At 41.8% G+C, this 15,000-nt stretch overlaps 1 protein-coding gene across 1 annotated transcript in view; it reads left to right on the forward strand.

Moving 5' to 3' along the window:
- Positions 1 to 15,000, forward strand: part of grip1 (glutamate receptor interacting protein 1) — a 426,493-nt gene that overhangs the window by 369,642 nt on the left and 41,851 nt on the right. Inside the window, exon 16 of the mRNA XM_063212629.1 lies at positions 5,112 to 5,257. Coding sequence (XP_063068699.1) covers positions 5,112 to 5,257 — 146 coding nt within the window. The remainder of the gene's footprint in view (positions 1 to 5,111; positions 5,258 to 15,000) is intronic.

Genomic DNA, 15,000 nt, shown 5'->3' on the forward strand with positions numbered 1-15,000 from the left:
ACTTTAGAAGCAAATCGACTTTAGAATGGCTTCATAATAATGAAATACACATTCTGAAATAGCCCAGTCAAAGCCCTGACAAAAAACAATTGATATTATATGGCATGAAGTCAAGAAAGCTATGCACTCCAGACATCCCACAAACCTTGCTGACGAGAGGCAGTTCTCTAAAGAAGAGGGAGACAAGATACAAACAGATTGTTTTGTTAATCTGATCTGCAACTACAGGACAAGTCTGGTTGATGTTATTGCAACTAACCGAGGGTTAAAACCTACTTAATGCAAGGGTGTACTTACTTATGCCCTTCTCTCCTGTGAATGTTATGGCCTTATGACCAATAAAAATATGATAACATGTAAATGTTTGGGTGGAATTAATTAAAGCAGACTCTGGTTGTTCCTTCTTGAGATTTCCAGGAAGATCAGACCATGTTTTATGATCAATTTTGACAGAAATGTAAGACATTTCAAAGGGTGTACAAACTTTTTCCTGGGACTGTATACCTGTATACCTCTTAATAATAGCACTTGTCGTCACATTCAGAGTAGCCTGCTGTAGCGTAATTTTATGCAGGCATGCATGCGAATGCCCCCTTCTAATGCTCTTCATTAACACCTTTCACCATACAGCCTAATGTTATACCTATATGTTATATATATAAGACTATACGTATATGAATACCGGTATATGATTTTATTTGATGCTGTTATTTCACAAAATGCCATCATGGCCTTTGAGAGAAATGTCACAACTGTATGACTTCAGCAAATAACTCAAATTCATTAGATAGTGAATAAGAGCAAACAGGGACCAGATATAATTAATCTGAACACTCAGCTGTCTACCTTCCCCCACTTTGTATACAGTAGGCGAACGTTTAGTTTGATTGTTTTCAAAATCTCATGTGAATCACATAATTTGTCATACTTGAATTGTATTATGCATGGAAATTGGAACAGACTTTGTTTGTCATGTCATGCAAGTTTGGTTTCATGTATTGTGGGCGAGAGATGATCATTGTCAATCTCCGCCTGCTGTAATTGAGATTAGTTTTAACATCTCTTCTTAAGACAAGTTATTGTCGACTGGTCACACCGTCCAGCACCCTCTCTTTGTCTCTGTTTATCTCCATATGTCTCTCCCTTTTTTTTCCATATCCATCCCCCCTCTCTCTCTCCATCTCCCCGTGCGCGCACACACACACACACACACGTGTGCACACACACACACGTGCGCACACACACACACACACACACACACACACACACACACACACACACACACACACACACACACACACACACACACACACACACACACACACACACACACACACACACACACACACACACACACACACACACACACACACACACACACAAATAAACTATTTCTATAAGTTGCAAAATCGCATACAAGTGCCATAGGGTGATACAGCTTCTTTTTTTCAGCACCATGGACAGCAATTTGTCTTAGTTCATCATCCTTTACAAACACTGTGTGTGTGTGTGTGTGTGTGTGTGTGCGTGTGTGTGTGTATGTGTGCGTGCGTGCGTGCGTGCGTGCGTGCGTGCGTGCGTGCGTGCGTGTGTGTAAGCGTGTAAGCGTGCACGTGTTGACTTTCTCTACTTGATCTGCATTCAAGGGTGATTGATCTCAGCCACGCACGCAAGCACACATGAACACAGTCCCTGTTCATCAAATGCCCTTTTAATTAGCAACGGCAAGTTAACAAGAGGGTCAGTTTCAGCCCCATCTGAACGTTAGCTAGCTTGACTCATTTAAGTTTTTTGAATATATGCACCATTTTTAAGATAAGATAAGTGTTTATTGTCATCTTGAAAGAGGAATTTGTCATGGGCAATGAGAGAGTGTGACTTTTTACTGTTATTCTTCACAGTGAATATTGCTTCAAGGCTACTCAAATAAAAGTGTCTAGACACCAGCTCAAAAAAGTTAAAATTTAATAGTTTAATTTTCCTTGAAGTATTTTGCATATGACTAAAAAAATATGATGACATAGTGTTACATTCCATGAAGCGGAACTTAATGGAATTGTGATCATAAAATATTCACAAAACATTCATCATAACGACGGTGGCCGTCGCTCAAATGGCTAAGACACCTTACTATTACACCTGGGACCGGGTTCGATTCGGGCCTGAGGTCGTTTCCTAATCCTTCCCCATCTCTTCCTCCAGAGTGTGAGGTCAGTGCCGAGTACAGCAGTGTCCAACAAAATTAGAGCAGATAAAGAGCAGGAAAAAATAGTGGAAGAGCTATTAAGTGTAGTGCAGGTTAGTACCCATGATTACAGGGGTGAGTTTCTCAAAAGGGAAGTTGTTAGCCTGTTAGCAACTTCGGTAGTTGTCAATGGGAAAATGCATTGAAAGCAACGAAGTAGCTAATGTAGTAAGCAACTTTGGTTTCGAGAAATTCACCCCAGATGAGTAGTTGGTTATGTTATGCAGGGAAGCTCTCTTGGAAAAGAGGGAAGAGATGAGTCTCCACTAGCTTCTTGAGGGTTAGGAGGGATAACCCTGCTCTTGTATCAACTTGTAGCTTATTGCACCATTGAAGGACCATGACAGAAAACCATTTAGACCGGGATTGCCTTGTGTAAGTAGAGGGCAAGGCTAAATGGTTGGTACTGTCCATCATGATGACCTGTGCAAACCGACCTTAATAGGTGCAGTGCATAGTTGAGCTAAGTAGATAACGTTCGACCCATTCATATTTTATAGCAATAACCATTGATGCTGTGAACTTTGATGTTCATAGTCAGAATCACAGGGAGTACCGATATTAGTGTGTGTGTGTGTGTGTGTGTGTGTGTGTGTGTGTGTGTGTGTGTGTGTGTGTGTGTGTGTGTGTGTGTGTGTGTGTGTGTGTGTGTGTGTGTGTGTGTGTGTGTGTGTGTGTGTGTGTGTGTGTGTGTGTGAGAGTTGCTCCTTGAAACACGCAGTAGCAAGTGAACCTTAGCCAAAGCACTTCCTCACCAGCCCAAATAAAATAGTACACACACACATACACACACACACACACACACACACACACACACACACACACACACACACACACACACACACACACACACACACACACACACACACACACACACACACACACACACACACACACACACACACACACACACACACACCAGTTTTCTGTTTATTAATAATTAATTTGTGGTTTTGTGTGTGTGGAGGAGTCGGGTATGAACATCTGGTGGTGCTTTTAATTAGAGCAGCTCTCCTCAAGAGGAGACAGGAGAGGGTGTGTGTGTGTATGTCTGTGTCTGTGTGTGTGTGTGTGTGTGTGTGTGTGTGTCTGTGTGTGTTTGTGTGTCTGTGTCTGTGCATATGCGTGTGTGTACTTTGTGTGTGTGTGTCTGCGAAACTAGGTTGAATCACTATGTCTGTTTGTTAGAGTCTGTGTTATCTTTTAAATACATAGATTTTGGAAAGAAGTGGTATGGTAAACACCAAGTCAAAATTCTGAGAAAAACATAATTTACCTTTTAACCTTTAGCGCAGTGGCCTCCTCGGCTCATGGTGAGTTCATATGCTTTGCCTGGGAATTTTGTGCTTTGAGCTTTTATTTGGGTGGGCAGAGGTTTTTCAGTGGGGAGGGGGGGGTCAGTTGGGTACATGGTGTTGTTGTTCTTCTCCTCCCATAGCATAATCAGTGAGTGTTGAACTTAATTAGTGAAATAATTGTGGTTTTAAGCAGGGTGCGCTGGTAGTGTTAACATGGACTGTGGGAGGATTTTTCTTAGCACTTTCATTAGAATCCAAAGGGGGTTTGGTATATGTGGTATGAGGTGGGGTGGTCTTCGTGTGTATGTGAGAATTGCATTTGGACGTGAGTAAAAAGTAATTTTTTATATATATTATTTTTTAAGCAGGGTGTGCTGGTAGTGTTACCATGGGCTGTGGGAGGACTTTTCATAGCAACATCATAAAAATGAAAAGGGTCTTTGTTGTATGTGGGGTGAGGTTGATTATATGGTGGGTGATATGGGGTGATCCTGGTGTGCAGGTGAGGATTGTTCTATTAGTTTCCTTATGGTATTTTATAAAGCCTGTGTGCGTGCGTGTGCATCTGCGTTAATCTGTGTGCACCTAAAAAGGAAAAAGGTATTTTGGTATGTTCCTATGCCTGGTGTGTGAGCAGACCGTGTGAATAGAGGTGTGATTGGCTCTGTGTGTAATGCCTATTAAACCTCTTACATGAGTCATGTGCGGCAGTTCAGGACCTTTTTCATCTCAAAACGGCTAGCTGCTGTAACTCATGGCGGAAGACTGGTGTGGGAGATGGCTGTCTTTAGTGGAGGAGAAACTGCCCTGAAACAATGGCAGAGAGAGAGAGAGAGAGAGAGAGAGAGAGAGAGAGAGAGAGAGAGAGAGAGAGAGAGAGAGAGAGAGAGAGAGAGAGAGAAGCTGCTCTCAAACCGATTTATGGTGGCAGATAAACAAGAGCTAATCTCTCAGTCTCATGCTTCATGTCTCTTTATCTCTCCCTCTCTCTCCCTCTCTCTCCCTCTCTCTCTCTCTCTCTCTCTCTCTCTCTCTCTCTCTCTCTCTCTCTCTCTCTCTCTCTCTCTCTCTCTCTCTCTCTCTCTCTCTCTCTCTCTCTCATACACACACGCACACACGCACTCACACGTACACACTCTTTTTGTGTTTCTTGTTTTCACTCAGACTTCTCCCTTTCCCTTCTCTTCCTCCATTCAACTCAACCTCCATTCTGCCTCTCGCTGCTTCTCATTCTTTCCCTCCATCTCTATCTCTCCACGCCTCATTGGTGCTGATCTGTGGTCTGCGATCGCAGAGCCAAGCAGCTAATTAAGCATGTTTTCTTTCTTTCTTTGTTTGTCTGTGTGAATGTGTTGTGTGGGTCTCTTCTGTACGCTTTGTGCATATGCAAATGTATTGTATGTATGCATGTCCTTGTGTGTGTGCGTGTGTGTGTGTGTGCATGTGTTTTTGTGTGTGTGTGTGTGTGTGTGAATATGTATGTGTGGTTTTGCTTGTATGTGTATGCATGTGCGGTTTTGTGTGTGTGTGTGTGTTTGCGTGCATGTGTGTGTGTGTGTGTGTCTTAGGACCGGCACTCTGGAGCTGGGCGATAAGCTGCTGGCCATCGATAACATCCGTCTGGAGAACTGCTCCATGGAGGACGCCGTGCAGATCCTGCAGCAGTGCGAAGACCTGGTCAAGCTCAAGATACGCAAGGACGAGGACAACTCTGGTAACACACACACATACAGACGCGTTGAGAAACACACACACACACACACACACACACACACACACACACACACACACACACACACACACACACACACACACACACACACACACACACACACACACACACACACACACACACACACACACACACACACACACACACACACACACACACACACGTGGGTCAAAGACGTCCAACATGACACTGTCCTTCAGTGCTAACAGATGCTTTTGCTTACTGTAACTGTGAAAAACATGAAATTTCAAAACAATTTTTTGAAAAGTGAATGCATGAAAGCCAAGCCAAAAAAATTTTTTTTTAAAAATCTCTTTTTTTTGCATTTACAGTAAGCAAAAGTATCCGTTGCACTGAAGGACATGTTGGATGTCACTGTGAAGAAACATACACTCACATCAATATAGACACACAAACGCACACACACACATGGATATAGGCACACACACCCACACACACACACATCCATTTTTACCTCCGCCAGGAGGTTATGTGACCGCCTGGGTTTGTGTGTGTGTTCGTTATTGTATGTTCGCACTGCTATTTCACAGCCTACCACAAGGTGGCCGGGTGAGCACTGAGCACATGAAAAGGGGGGGCGGGGTCCACTCTAGTGTTATCAGTACAAGCTGCCCAACCACATTATCCAAGCTAGGTGGCCGAGGTAGTCCAGCAGTTAACTGTCAAAATAGCCCAGAATAGTTCACTTTGGTATGCAAGCATGAAAATTGGCACGGATGTTCATTAGAATGTACTCTATCAGCTCAGGGCGTTGGCCACGCAAAAATCCAAGATGGCCACCATTTTTCAAGATGGCCACCTTCTCCACTTCTAAATAAGTCTAAGCATAGTTAAATTAGTGATGCATGCATGTCATTTGGCAAAAATGTTCATTTGAATGTACTCTTTCAAAATATGGTGTTGCCCACGCAAAATCCTAGATGGCCACCATTTTTCAAGATGGCAACCCTTGCCACTTGCAAATAAGTCTAAGGATAGTGAAATTGGTGATGCAATCATGTAATTTGGCAGAAATGTGTCTTTGTATGCACTTTTTTAAAAAATGGTGTTGGATACACAAAATTCAAGATGGCTGCCATTTTTCAAGATGGCCACCCTTTATGATGCATAGAGAGAGAGAGAGAGAGAGAGAGAGAGAGAGAGAGAGAGAGAGAGACAGCACTTTCGCTCATAAACCCCAAACAATTGGTGCCTTCTTGGCAGCCTCCAGAGCTGGTCTGTGAATGTGAGAATGAGTATGTGCTCCACAAAGGCAAAGTGCAGAAGGTATTACTAGTGGAGTCTGTAAAGGTTTTACCATTACGGAAGTGATAAAAGCACCAAACTTTGCATGGTGTGTCTTTAGGGTATTAAGCTGTAATTCTAGCCTAGGAGCCATCGGGGGAAAAAAAATCTACCATGTCATATACAATGTCATGTTGTGTTATGCATTACATTGTTAGTACATGACATTATACTTAGCTGACAATGTTAATATAGTCCCAAACCCAGCAGAGATGAAGCAATGGCAGTTGTAGCCTGCTTGACAGATTGATGAAACTACAAAAATGTACATAGTGTGAAAGTATGTGTGATAGTGTGCATACTGTGCTTACATGCTTGGCAGCAAATGTAACATTGTGAACGATTTGAGAAGATTCTTGGTTTGAATTAAAATGAGTATTTCCCACACTAAAACTATGGTAAGAATAGACTGCTGCTAATGCTCACTCAGCAGCATCTGAATGGGGAAGTGTCAGTGCAAGATGATGTCCAAGGTAGCAGGTTCTCCATCCTCTAATTTCATTAACAGATATTTTGTATTTGTTTGACAGAGGGTAAAGGACAGGATCTCTCCATATGTATGAAGAACCCATAAGATCACCTAATTCAACATTTTCACAAGTAGCATTGTGCACATAGTGAGTGCACTTCAGTCATCTTTAGAATGGTATTACAGATTACTCAATATACATGTAGGCCACAGTATGTCTTCAGTTCAAATTAAATGGAAATCATTTCTAAGTAGGTGTTGAGTAAGTAGGCAGAGGTAAATTGTTTTTTTTTTCAAGTTTTCACCTAGTACTTGTCACAAGTTGTATTACAGTTAGCTCAATAATCATTGAGTACTTCAATTGCTACTTCACAACTGACAGCTGATGGACAACATGTACCATAGGTCTTTGCCACCCTTACCCATAGGAGAAATATCTATATAAAACAACAGTTCTCATATGGTATATACTATAAAAGTAAATCATTACTGGTACTCATTACTCATTTTCTTGATATGCAAGGCACACAAATAGTCTGGGAGGAAGGATAGTCTACCATAGATTGTGAGTGGTAATAGTAACACAACTCATTCCCACTACACCATTTTGCATCATATTGTACATGACCTCAGAAGGCTCCACATGTTTCAGTTCTACTATGTAGTTGTACAGTACAGTACAGTACAGTACAGTACAGTACAGTACAGTACAGTACAGTACAGTACAGTACAGTAGCATACAGTACGGTGCAGAATAGTAAAGTACAGTACAGTCGCATGCAGTACGGTGCAGTACAGTACAATAGCATACAGTACGGTGCAGTACAGTACAGTTTGGTATATCACATTGCAGTACAGTTCAGTACAGTAGAGTACAGTACGGTGCAGTACAGTACAGTATGGTGTATCACATTACAGTACAGTACAGTAGCATACAGTACGGTACAGTAGAGTACAGTGGGCCTACAGTACAGTATGGTATATCACATACAGTACAGTACGGTCCAGTACAGTACAGTACAGTACAGAACAGTACAGTATATCACATTACAGTACAGTAGAGTACAGTACAGTACAGTAGCATACAGTACGGTGCAGTAGAGTACAGTACCGTACAGTATATAACATTACAGTACAGTACAGTACAGTATAGCAGAGTACACTACACCACAGTACAGTAGAGTACAGTATCTTGATGACGTTTGGGCTAATTTGACAGGTGTATCCCTCCAAAGTCAATGGGATTTCCACATGTTGTTGTTTAAAGTTTTTGAAAGACTTTTTGAGTGTGTGAGAGAAGTAAGCCAGGCTGACATGTTTTAAACAAAGGACCACACCCACAAATAAAAAATAATGAGCAATCAATAAATCAAGTGGTTAGGTAGCCAACATATCATCTAGGTTAAAGGCCAAAGTAGAACATAAAACAGACATGTTACCATTTTGCATATGTCAATATACTGTATGTATGGTGTATTGTATATTGATTATTCATACTTTCCTAAGCATAGAGGCCCCCATCACTCCATAGTACACTAGGACTTGAGATATACATATCTGAACACAAACCAGCATACATTTTAATTTGTAATGACCTTATAGAGGTAGATAATCCAAGCTGTCACTGACACTTGATATGCACATGTATTCACTTGATTGATATGAAAATTGAATATTTCAGTTGGGCTCCTAGGCTTAAATCATTGATCAAAAATTGATCATTGATCAGAAATTCTTTCTGGTGAACATTTGTGCCAAATTGCATGATTCTATCCCTAATTTAACTCTTCTTGGCCTTATTTACAAGTTGCGAGGTAGCCATCTTGAAAAATGGCAGCCATCTTGGATTTTGAGTGGCCAATGCTCTTTTGTGAAAGGGTGCATTCTAATGAATATTTGTGCCTAATTGTATGATTGTATCATTAATTTAACTATTCTTAGCCTTATTTACAAGTGAACAGGGTGGCCATCTTGAAAAATGGCGGCCATCTTGGATTTTGAGTGGCCAATGCTCTTTCGTGAAAGAGTGCATTCTAATGAACATTTGTGCCGAATTGTGTGATTGTATCATTAATTTAACTCTTCTTAGCCTTATTTACAAGTGAACAGGGTGGCCATCTTGAAAAATGGCGGCCATCTTGGATTTTTGCGTGGCCAACGCCCTTAGCTGAAAGAGTACATTCTAATGAACCTCTGTGCCAATTTCTATGCTTGCATACCAAAGTGAACTATTTTTGGTCTTATTTGCTCCGCTAAGGTGAATTGAGCTATGACAGGGCGTGCCTGCGAGGTGGATTGATTGACAGTGACCACAGCCAGAATGTAGGCTATTACGCGCATATTTGCTGTGCCTACGTGGCTGCCAATAGCACACCAAATGATATATAATAATAATAATATACAATATGGCACACACACATAGGCCTATCGTCGCAGAGTGTTTGCCCTGTCAACCAAATCAGCTTTCGCGGAGTTAATTGTTCTCCGAGTGTTTCCTTGCTCAGTTGAAGTTCACGAAGGCTGGAGATAATATCAATAACGGCGAATAACGGATAACAGACAGCGCCAAGGAGGGAAAGGTACCCGGTTCACTACAGGCTACATGAAAGGTTAATCAAAGTTGTGCTGCGACAGTCACCACAAAGCCAGGCAGACAGAGTGCACACAGAACGCGCGGATTTGCTGTGCCTGCATGGCTGAAGCCAGGTGCGTGGGTAGCCAATAGCACCAAAACATAATGTAGCCTTATCAATGTAATCAATCAGGGTGATGCATATCGTCGCAGCTTTCGCGGAGTGTTTTCCCTGTCAACCAAATCAGCTTTCTCTCGTCTGTCCAGTTGAAGTTTGTAGCTTACAAATGTAGGCTAAATGTAGTGAACTGGATCCTTGGAACTGTTCACCGACCTATTTTTTTTTTTTTTTTAAATATCCACCCTTCGTAGGCATATCGTCGCAGCTTTCTCTGAGTTTATTGTTCTCCGAGTTTTTCCCTGTCAACAAATGACCCTTGTCTCGTCTGTCCAGTTTAAGTTTGTCAGTTTTAAGACGCGGCTTTATACATTTGTTGTTACCAGTATGGTGACCAAGTCGTGGTGCATTACTAAAGGGCCTGTGTTGTGTCATAGTATTGTAGTGCTATGGTAGGTTGGTACATTTCAATGACTATTACAGCGTGCCACTGGAGGTACGGCGCGCATTAAGGGGCTACAGCAAGCCTTTTGCTTAACAGCATGCGAAACACAGACTGGTTCTTCTAGCCTAGGCTACTTTACAAATAATGAATGAATAATGAATGAGTGGAGAAATTAATAACGACGAACAGTTTAATCAGGTAGCAGCGCCAAGGAGGGAAAGGTAGACCTATCCAGTTCATTACATTTAAGGAGTGGTGTAGTCTACTTTTTTGAAGTGGGTATACTGTATACTGTATATTCGAGTATTTTTTGAAGTGGGTATACTGTATATATTTATGCCATTCAAAATAATGGATCAATCAATTTCAAGTGGATAGGCCTACTGAAGCCCCTAAAATTTAGAAGTGGGTATACTCCGTATACCTGCGTTCTACGTAGACTACACCACTGCATTTAAGGTTAATCATGTTAACAGACCACAGTTAATCAAGGACATGGTAGGCCTAGCCTAATTAGGCCCTATAAAAAAGACAGATATAATTTAGTTACAACTTCACTGTTTAATTCTCTGACCACACTAATGGTGTATAAACCTGCATAAATGACACCACATCATCACACAAATACTATCCTATTTGTCTAAAAACAAACTGAACGTCCTTGGCGGAGGTCTGCACACTCTGGGTGCATTTCTAGTTTTTTAATAAATTATGTATATTCCTTTATTTTTTACACTCCCAAACAGATAATCACTTGTGTATTAGAGCATGCATTATTCAAGCACCTAGATATACTGTATGCCCCAAAAATGCGTACAAACACATACTGTATACTCACACAAATGCTACACACGCTGTCATGAAAATGTCTTGGCACAAAAATTCATGTGCATACATGCTCGTGGACGCACACGCTCAAATGTTGTACAGTATACAGAAATAAACACATTCTCTCACACACAAGCATTAACACACACACACACACACACACACACACACACACACACACACACACACACACACACACACACACACACACACACACACACACACACACACACACACACACACACACACTTGCACGTACACATGTGGAACACATTTAATTTTAATCACTTGTTTGCTCTCTCATGCATAATTCACACATCAAGAAACATACCCAAATCAGTGTATAAAACAACACATACACAAACACACACACACACACACACACACACACACACACACACACACACACACACACACACACACACACATACACAAACACACACACACACACACACACACACACACACACCCTTGTGTGAACACCCACCCACAAATGCTCTCACCCATTTAATTATACCCTGGTTCTATCTTATCTCTGAGTTTTCATGCTAAAATTGCAGCATGCAGCTATTAAGAGCTTGGCTGCCCCCTGAGAACACCCCCATTCTATACCACACACACACACACACACACACACACACACACACACACACACACACACACACACACACACACACACACACACACACACACACACACACACACACACACACACACACACACACACACACACACACACACACACACACACACACACAGAGGGCTTATCTGGCCTACAATTTAGTGGAACAGACTTTATATAGAATGCCTACTGTATAGAAAGCTCAGGGAAAACAGTCACCCGAATGTACACATGCCCACAGGCACAGTACACCTACATTGCCAACATACAGTACACGTGCACATCAACACATATTCAGACACAGTCATACTCATGCATAAACATGGGGAGCATGCAAATAGGGCAAACATGAAGTGGATACTTTCTAAGCCAGCGGTTCTTAACGAGAATAGTCTTGGGGCCTTTGTCGCACTGAGTTTGCTTGGAATATATGGTTTTGGGAGCAGTTGCATCGAAGCGGTTTGGTGATTGATATAGAATAGCCATGCAGACGCAGAAGCTACGACCGGACCTGGCTCAAGAGTTCCGACACTTGCTCGAACACCTAGGGTTACGTCTCGTTTCCTACATTCTAATCACAAACTGTGTAATCTGTTCCGCTAATATGTTGATGGAAAAACGTGCATCAACATGGTTGGTTGTGATTTCGTTACAATCGTCCTGCTGATGGAAAACCAAGCAGACACATCTTATATTGCTACAAAATTATGTGATTTAACTTTTAATTCACTTCAGAATGCAATGGGAAAGGGACTATAATCTACATTATCTACAATCTCTGATATCTTGCCCATGTCCTGTTGCATCTCAGCCATCCAGACTCTCCGCTATCTAGATCCACTGTCCTACTATCCTAAGCCCTGATCTTATTTATCTTCATTGCTTTACTTGACTCCAGAACATTTCCCAACAAGGTTGATGTAAAGGGGCTCACTGAAAGGAGATACATCAGAAAGATAAAATAGGAGGCCAAGAGAGTGGTGTACTGTATGTAGGCATGTGTGCATTCTGTAGGTTAGCATAGGAGGACACAGAGGGAAAAGTGGGACATTTGGCCTGACAATGGCACATGTGGCTCGCTGTGTGTGTGTGTGTGTGTGTGTGTGTGTGTGTGTGTGTGTGTGTGTGTGTGTGTGTGTGTGTGTGTGTGTGTGTGTGTGTGTGTGTGTGTGTGTGTGTGTGTGTGTGTGTGTGTGTGTGTGTGTGTGTGTGTGTGTGTGTGTGTGTGTGTGTGTGGGTGTGTGTGTGTGTGTGTGTGTGTGTGTGTGTGTGTGGGTGCGCACGAGCGCACAGCTGTGTGTCGTGTGAAGGTTAGGATGTCGGTCAGATTAATGCAGAAGTCCTGGTTGTGTCATATCCCTATACTGTGTGTGCTTGTGTGTGTGTGTGTGTATACCAGGGGTGGAAATTAATTACTGTAATTAAATACTGAGTAATTTGTACGTTTTAAAGTAGTTTTTAAAGTGGGTACATTTACTTTTACTCCAGCACATTTTGACCCAAGTATTTTACTTAACTGTATTTGAGCCTTCTCTGAGTACTGAGTTAAATTAGATTAGTTTGAAAAATATGAAGTATCGGTGAAGATCTGCTGTAATGAAAGAGAAATTGTGTGTTTTCACCATTTTATCTGCAGTCTCTTAGATGAATGTGTTGCATCTGTGCCAGTCCATGTGGTGCTACACACAATTCTGTGACTGAGTCAGTCGGGCAAAGTTGTCTATTTGGAATCCAATTCAGCTTCCTTTTGAAGCAAATTGAAGTTGAGCATTTCAATGTTCCCACTAGAAAATAAGTCAGTGGACTGATTGATTGCTTCAACTATATGGAGGTCTTTTATAGACACAGGTTAAGGCCCTCTGAGAACATTTTATAGTTTATAATGCAACTTTGTCAGACCAATGCTCACAGAGCTTTTGGATGATGACTGGTGCCAAGACAGATGTCCTGGGGGGTGGGGGGTGGGGAGGGCAATATTCAAGAAGAAATTTGGATTTGTCAAGAGGAAAGCTAACTTAGTAACTTTTACTCTATTTCAAAAGATTTTTTTTTACTTTTACTGGAGTACGATTTAAACCAAGTCAAGATACTATGACTTGACTATGAATTTTTTCAGCACTCTTTAAACCTTTGGTGTATACATAACACGATGTAGCCTTAAAAAGCCTAAAAAAGCCTAAAAACAAATATTTCACTTTTTTCCTGCAGTCATTCTCACGTAATTGAATACACAGACATCAATATGATTAAAAACATCCGTTTTGTTTCTGTCTAGGGTAAATACATACACAATATGATATTAGGCCACTGCTTCTCATGAACATAAGTGCACACTAACACAAAGGCACAAATGCACAGGCAAGTTGATGAATATTTCCTGGTCTGCACACACACGAACAGACAGACAGACAGACAGACAGACAAGATAGACACAGACAGACACAGACAGACACAGACAGACACAGACACACACAGACACACACAGACACACACAGACACACACAGACACACACAGACACACACAGACACACACAGACACACACACACACACACACACACACACACACTAGGGTTTAATCCCGGGACCCGGGATTCCCGGGAAATCTGATCAAAACAATTTCCCGTTTCCCGGGAAAGCCATGACGGGAAACCGGGAAAAAAAATTAAGTGCGTGTCTATTTGTTGTCCTAGCAACAGTAAGCAACAGTGCAATCTAGCAGCGGTAACACCAGAGACGGTTTAGAATAGAGAATATTTGGTAGCACTTCAGGCTCAGCAGCAGTAGGCTACAGGACCTTTTCAGCAATGTCTGGTTCTGCTGCCAGTTTTGCCTGGAGGCATTTTCTGAAATTGGACAATGACAGTGCGAAATGCACTTTGTGTGAGTGAATTATAATAGTAAGGTCGCCAAATTCCGCCCACTTCACTGATCACTTCACTGAAAAGGTGATAATATCACTCTTTCAAATACTATTTAATTATGCTCATTGAGCAATATTAGCTAACATTGGTTGTCCTTTCTATCGTAATTTGGCGATAACGTCCAGCATGTCCAAAATCTAGCTTCTCTGGCGAAGGGACTCACTAGTTTAGGCGCAAGAACAGCCCTCTCGGGCGACACGGCGTCAAACTAGTGAGTCCCTCTGGCGAAAGGCTCCAATTCCGCCCGCTTGATTTCAGGTCACGTCTGTATTTCCGTTTATTATTCCTTCATGCTGTTGTGTTGATTTGGTTCACACGTGTAGTCCTGGCTTTACCGATGCAGGAACTGTGGAAACGGTTGAATAGACTAGGCTACTTTTGGTCCTAAAGTGAAACAGGGAAGCGGCCAGGGCGAGTTTATAGCCAGAATGTCGTCGTGAAATT

Source organism: Engraulis encrasicolus, chromosome 12 (assembly GCF_034702125.1).
Source record: "Engraulis encrasicolus isolate BLACKSEA-1 chromosome 12, IST_EnEncr_1.0, whole genome shotgun sequence".
In the NCBI taxonomy this organism is placed as follows: Eukaryota; Metazoa; Chordata; class Actinopteri; order Clupeiformes; family Engraulidae; genus Engraulis; species Engraulis encrasicolus.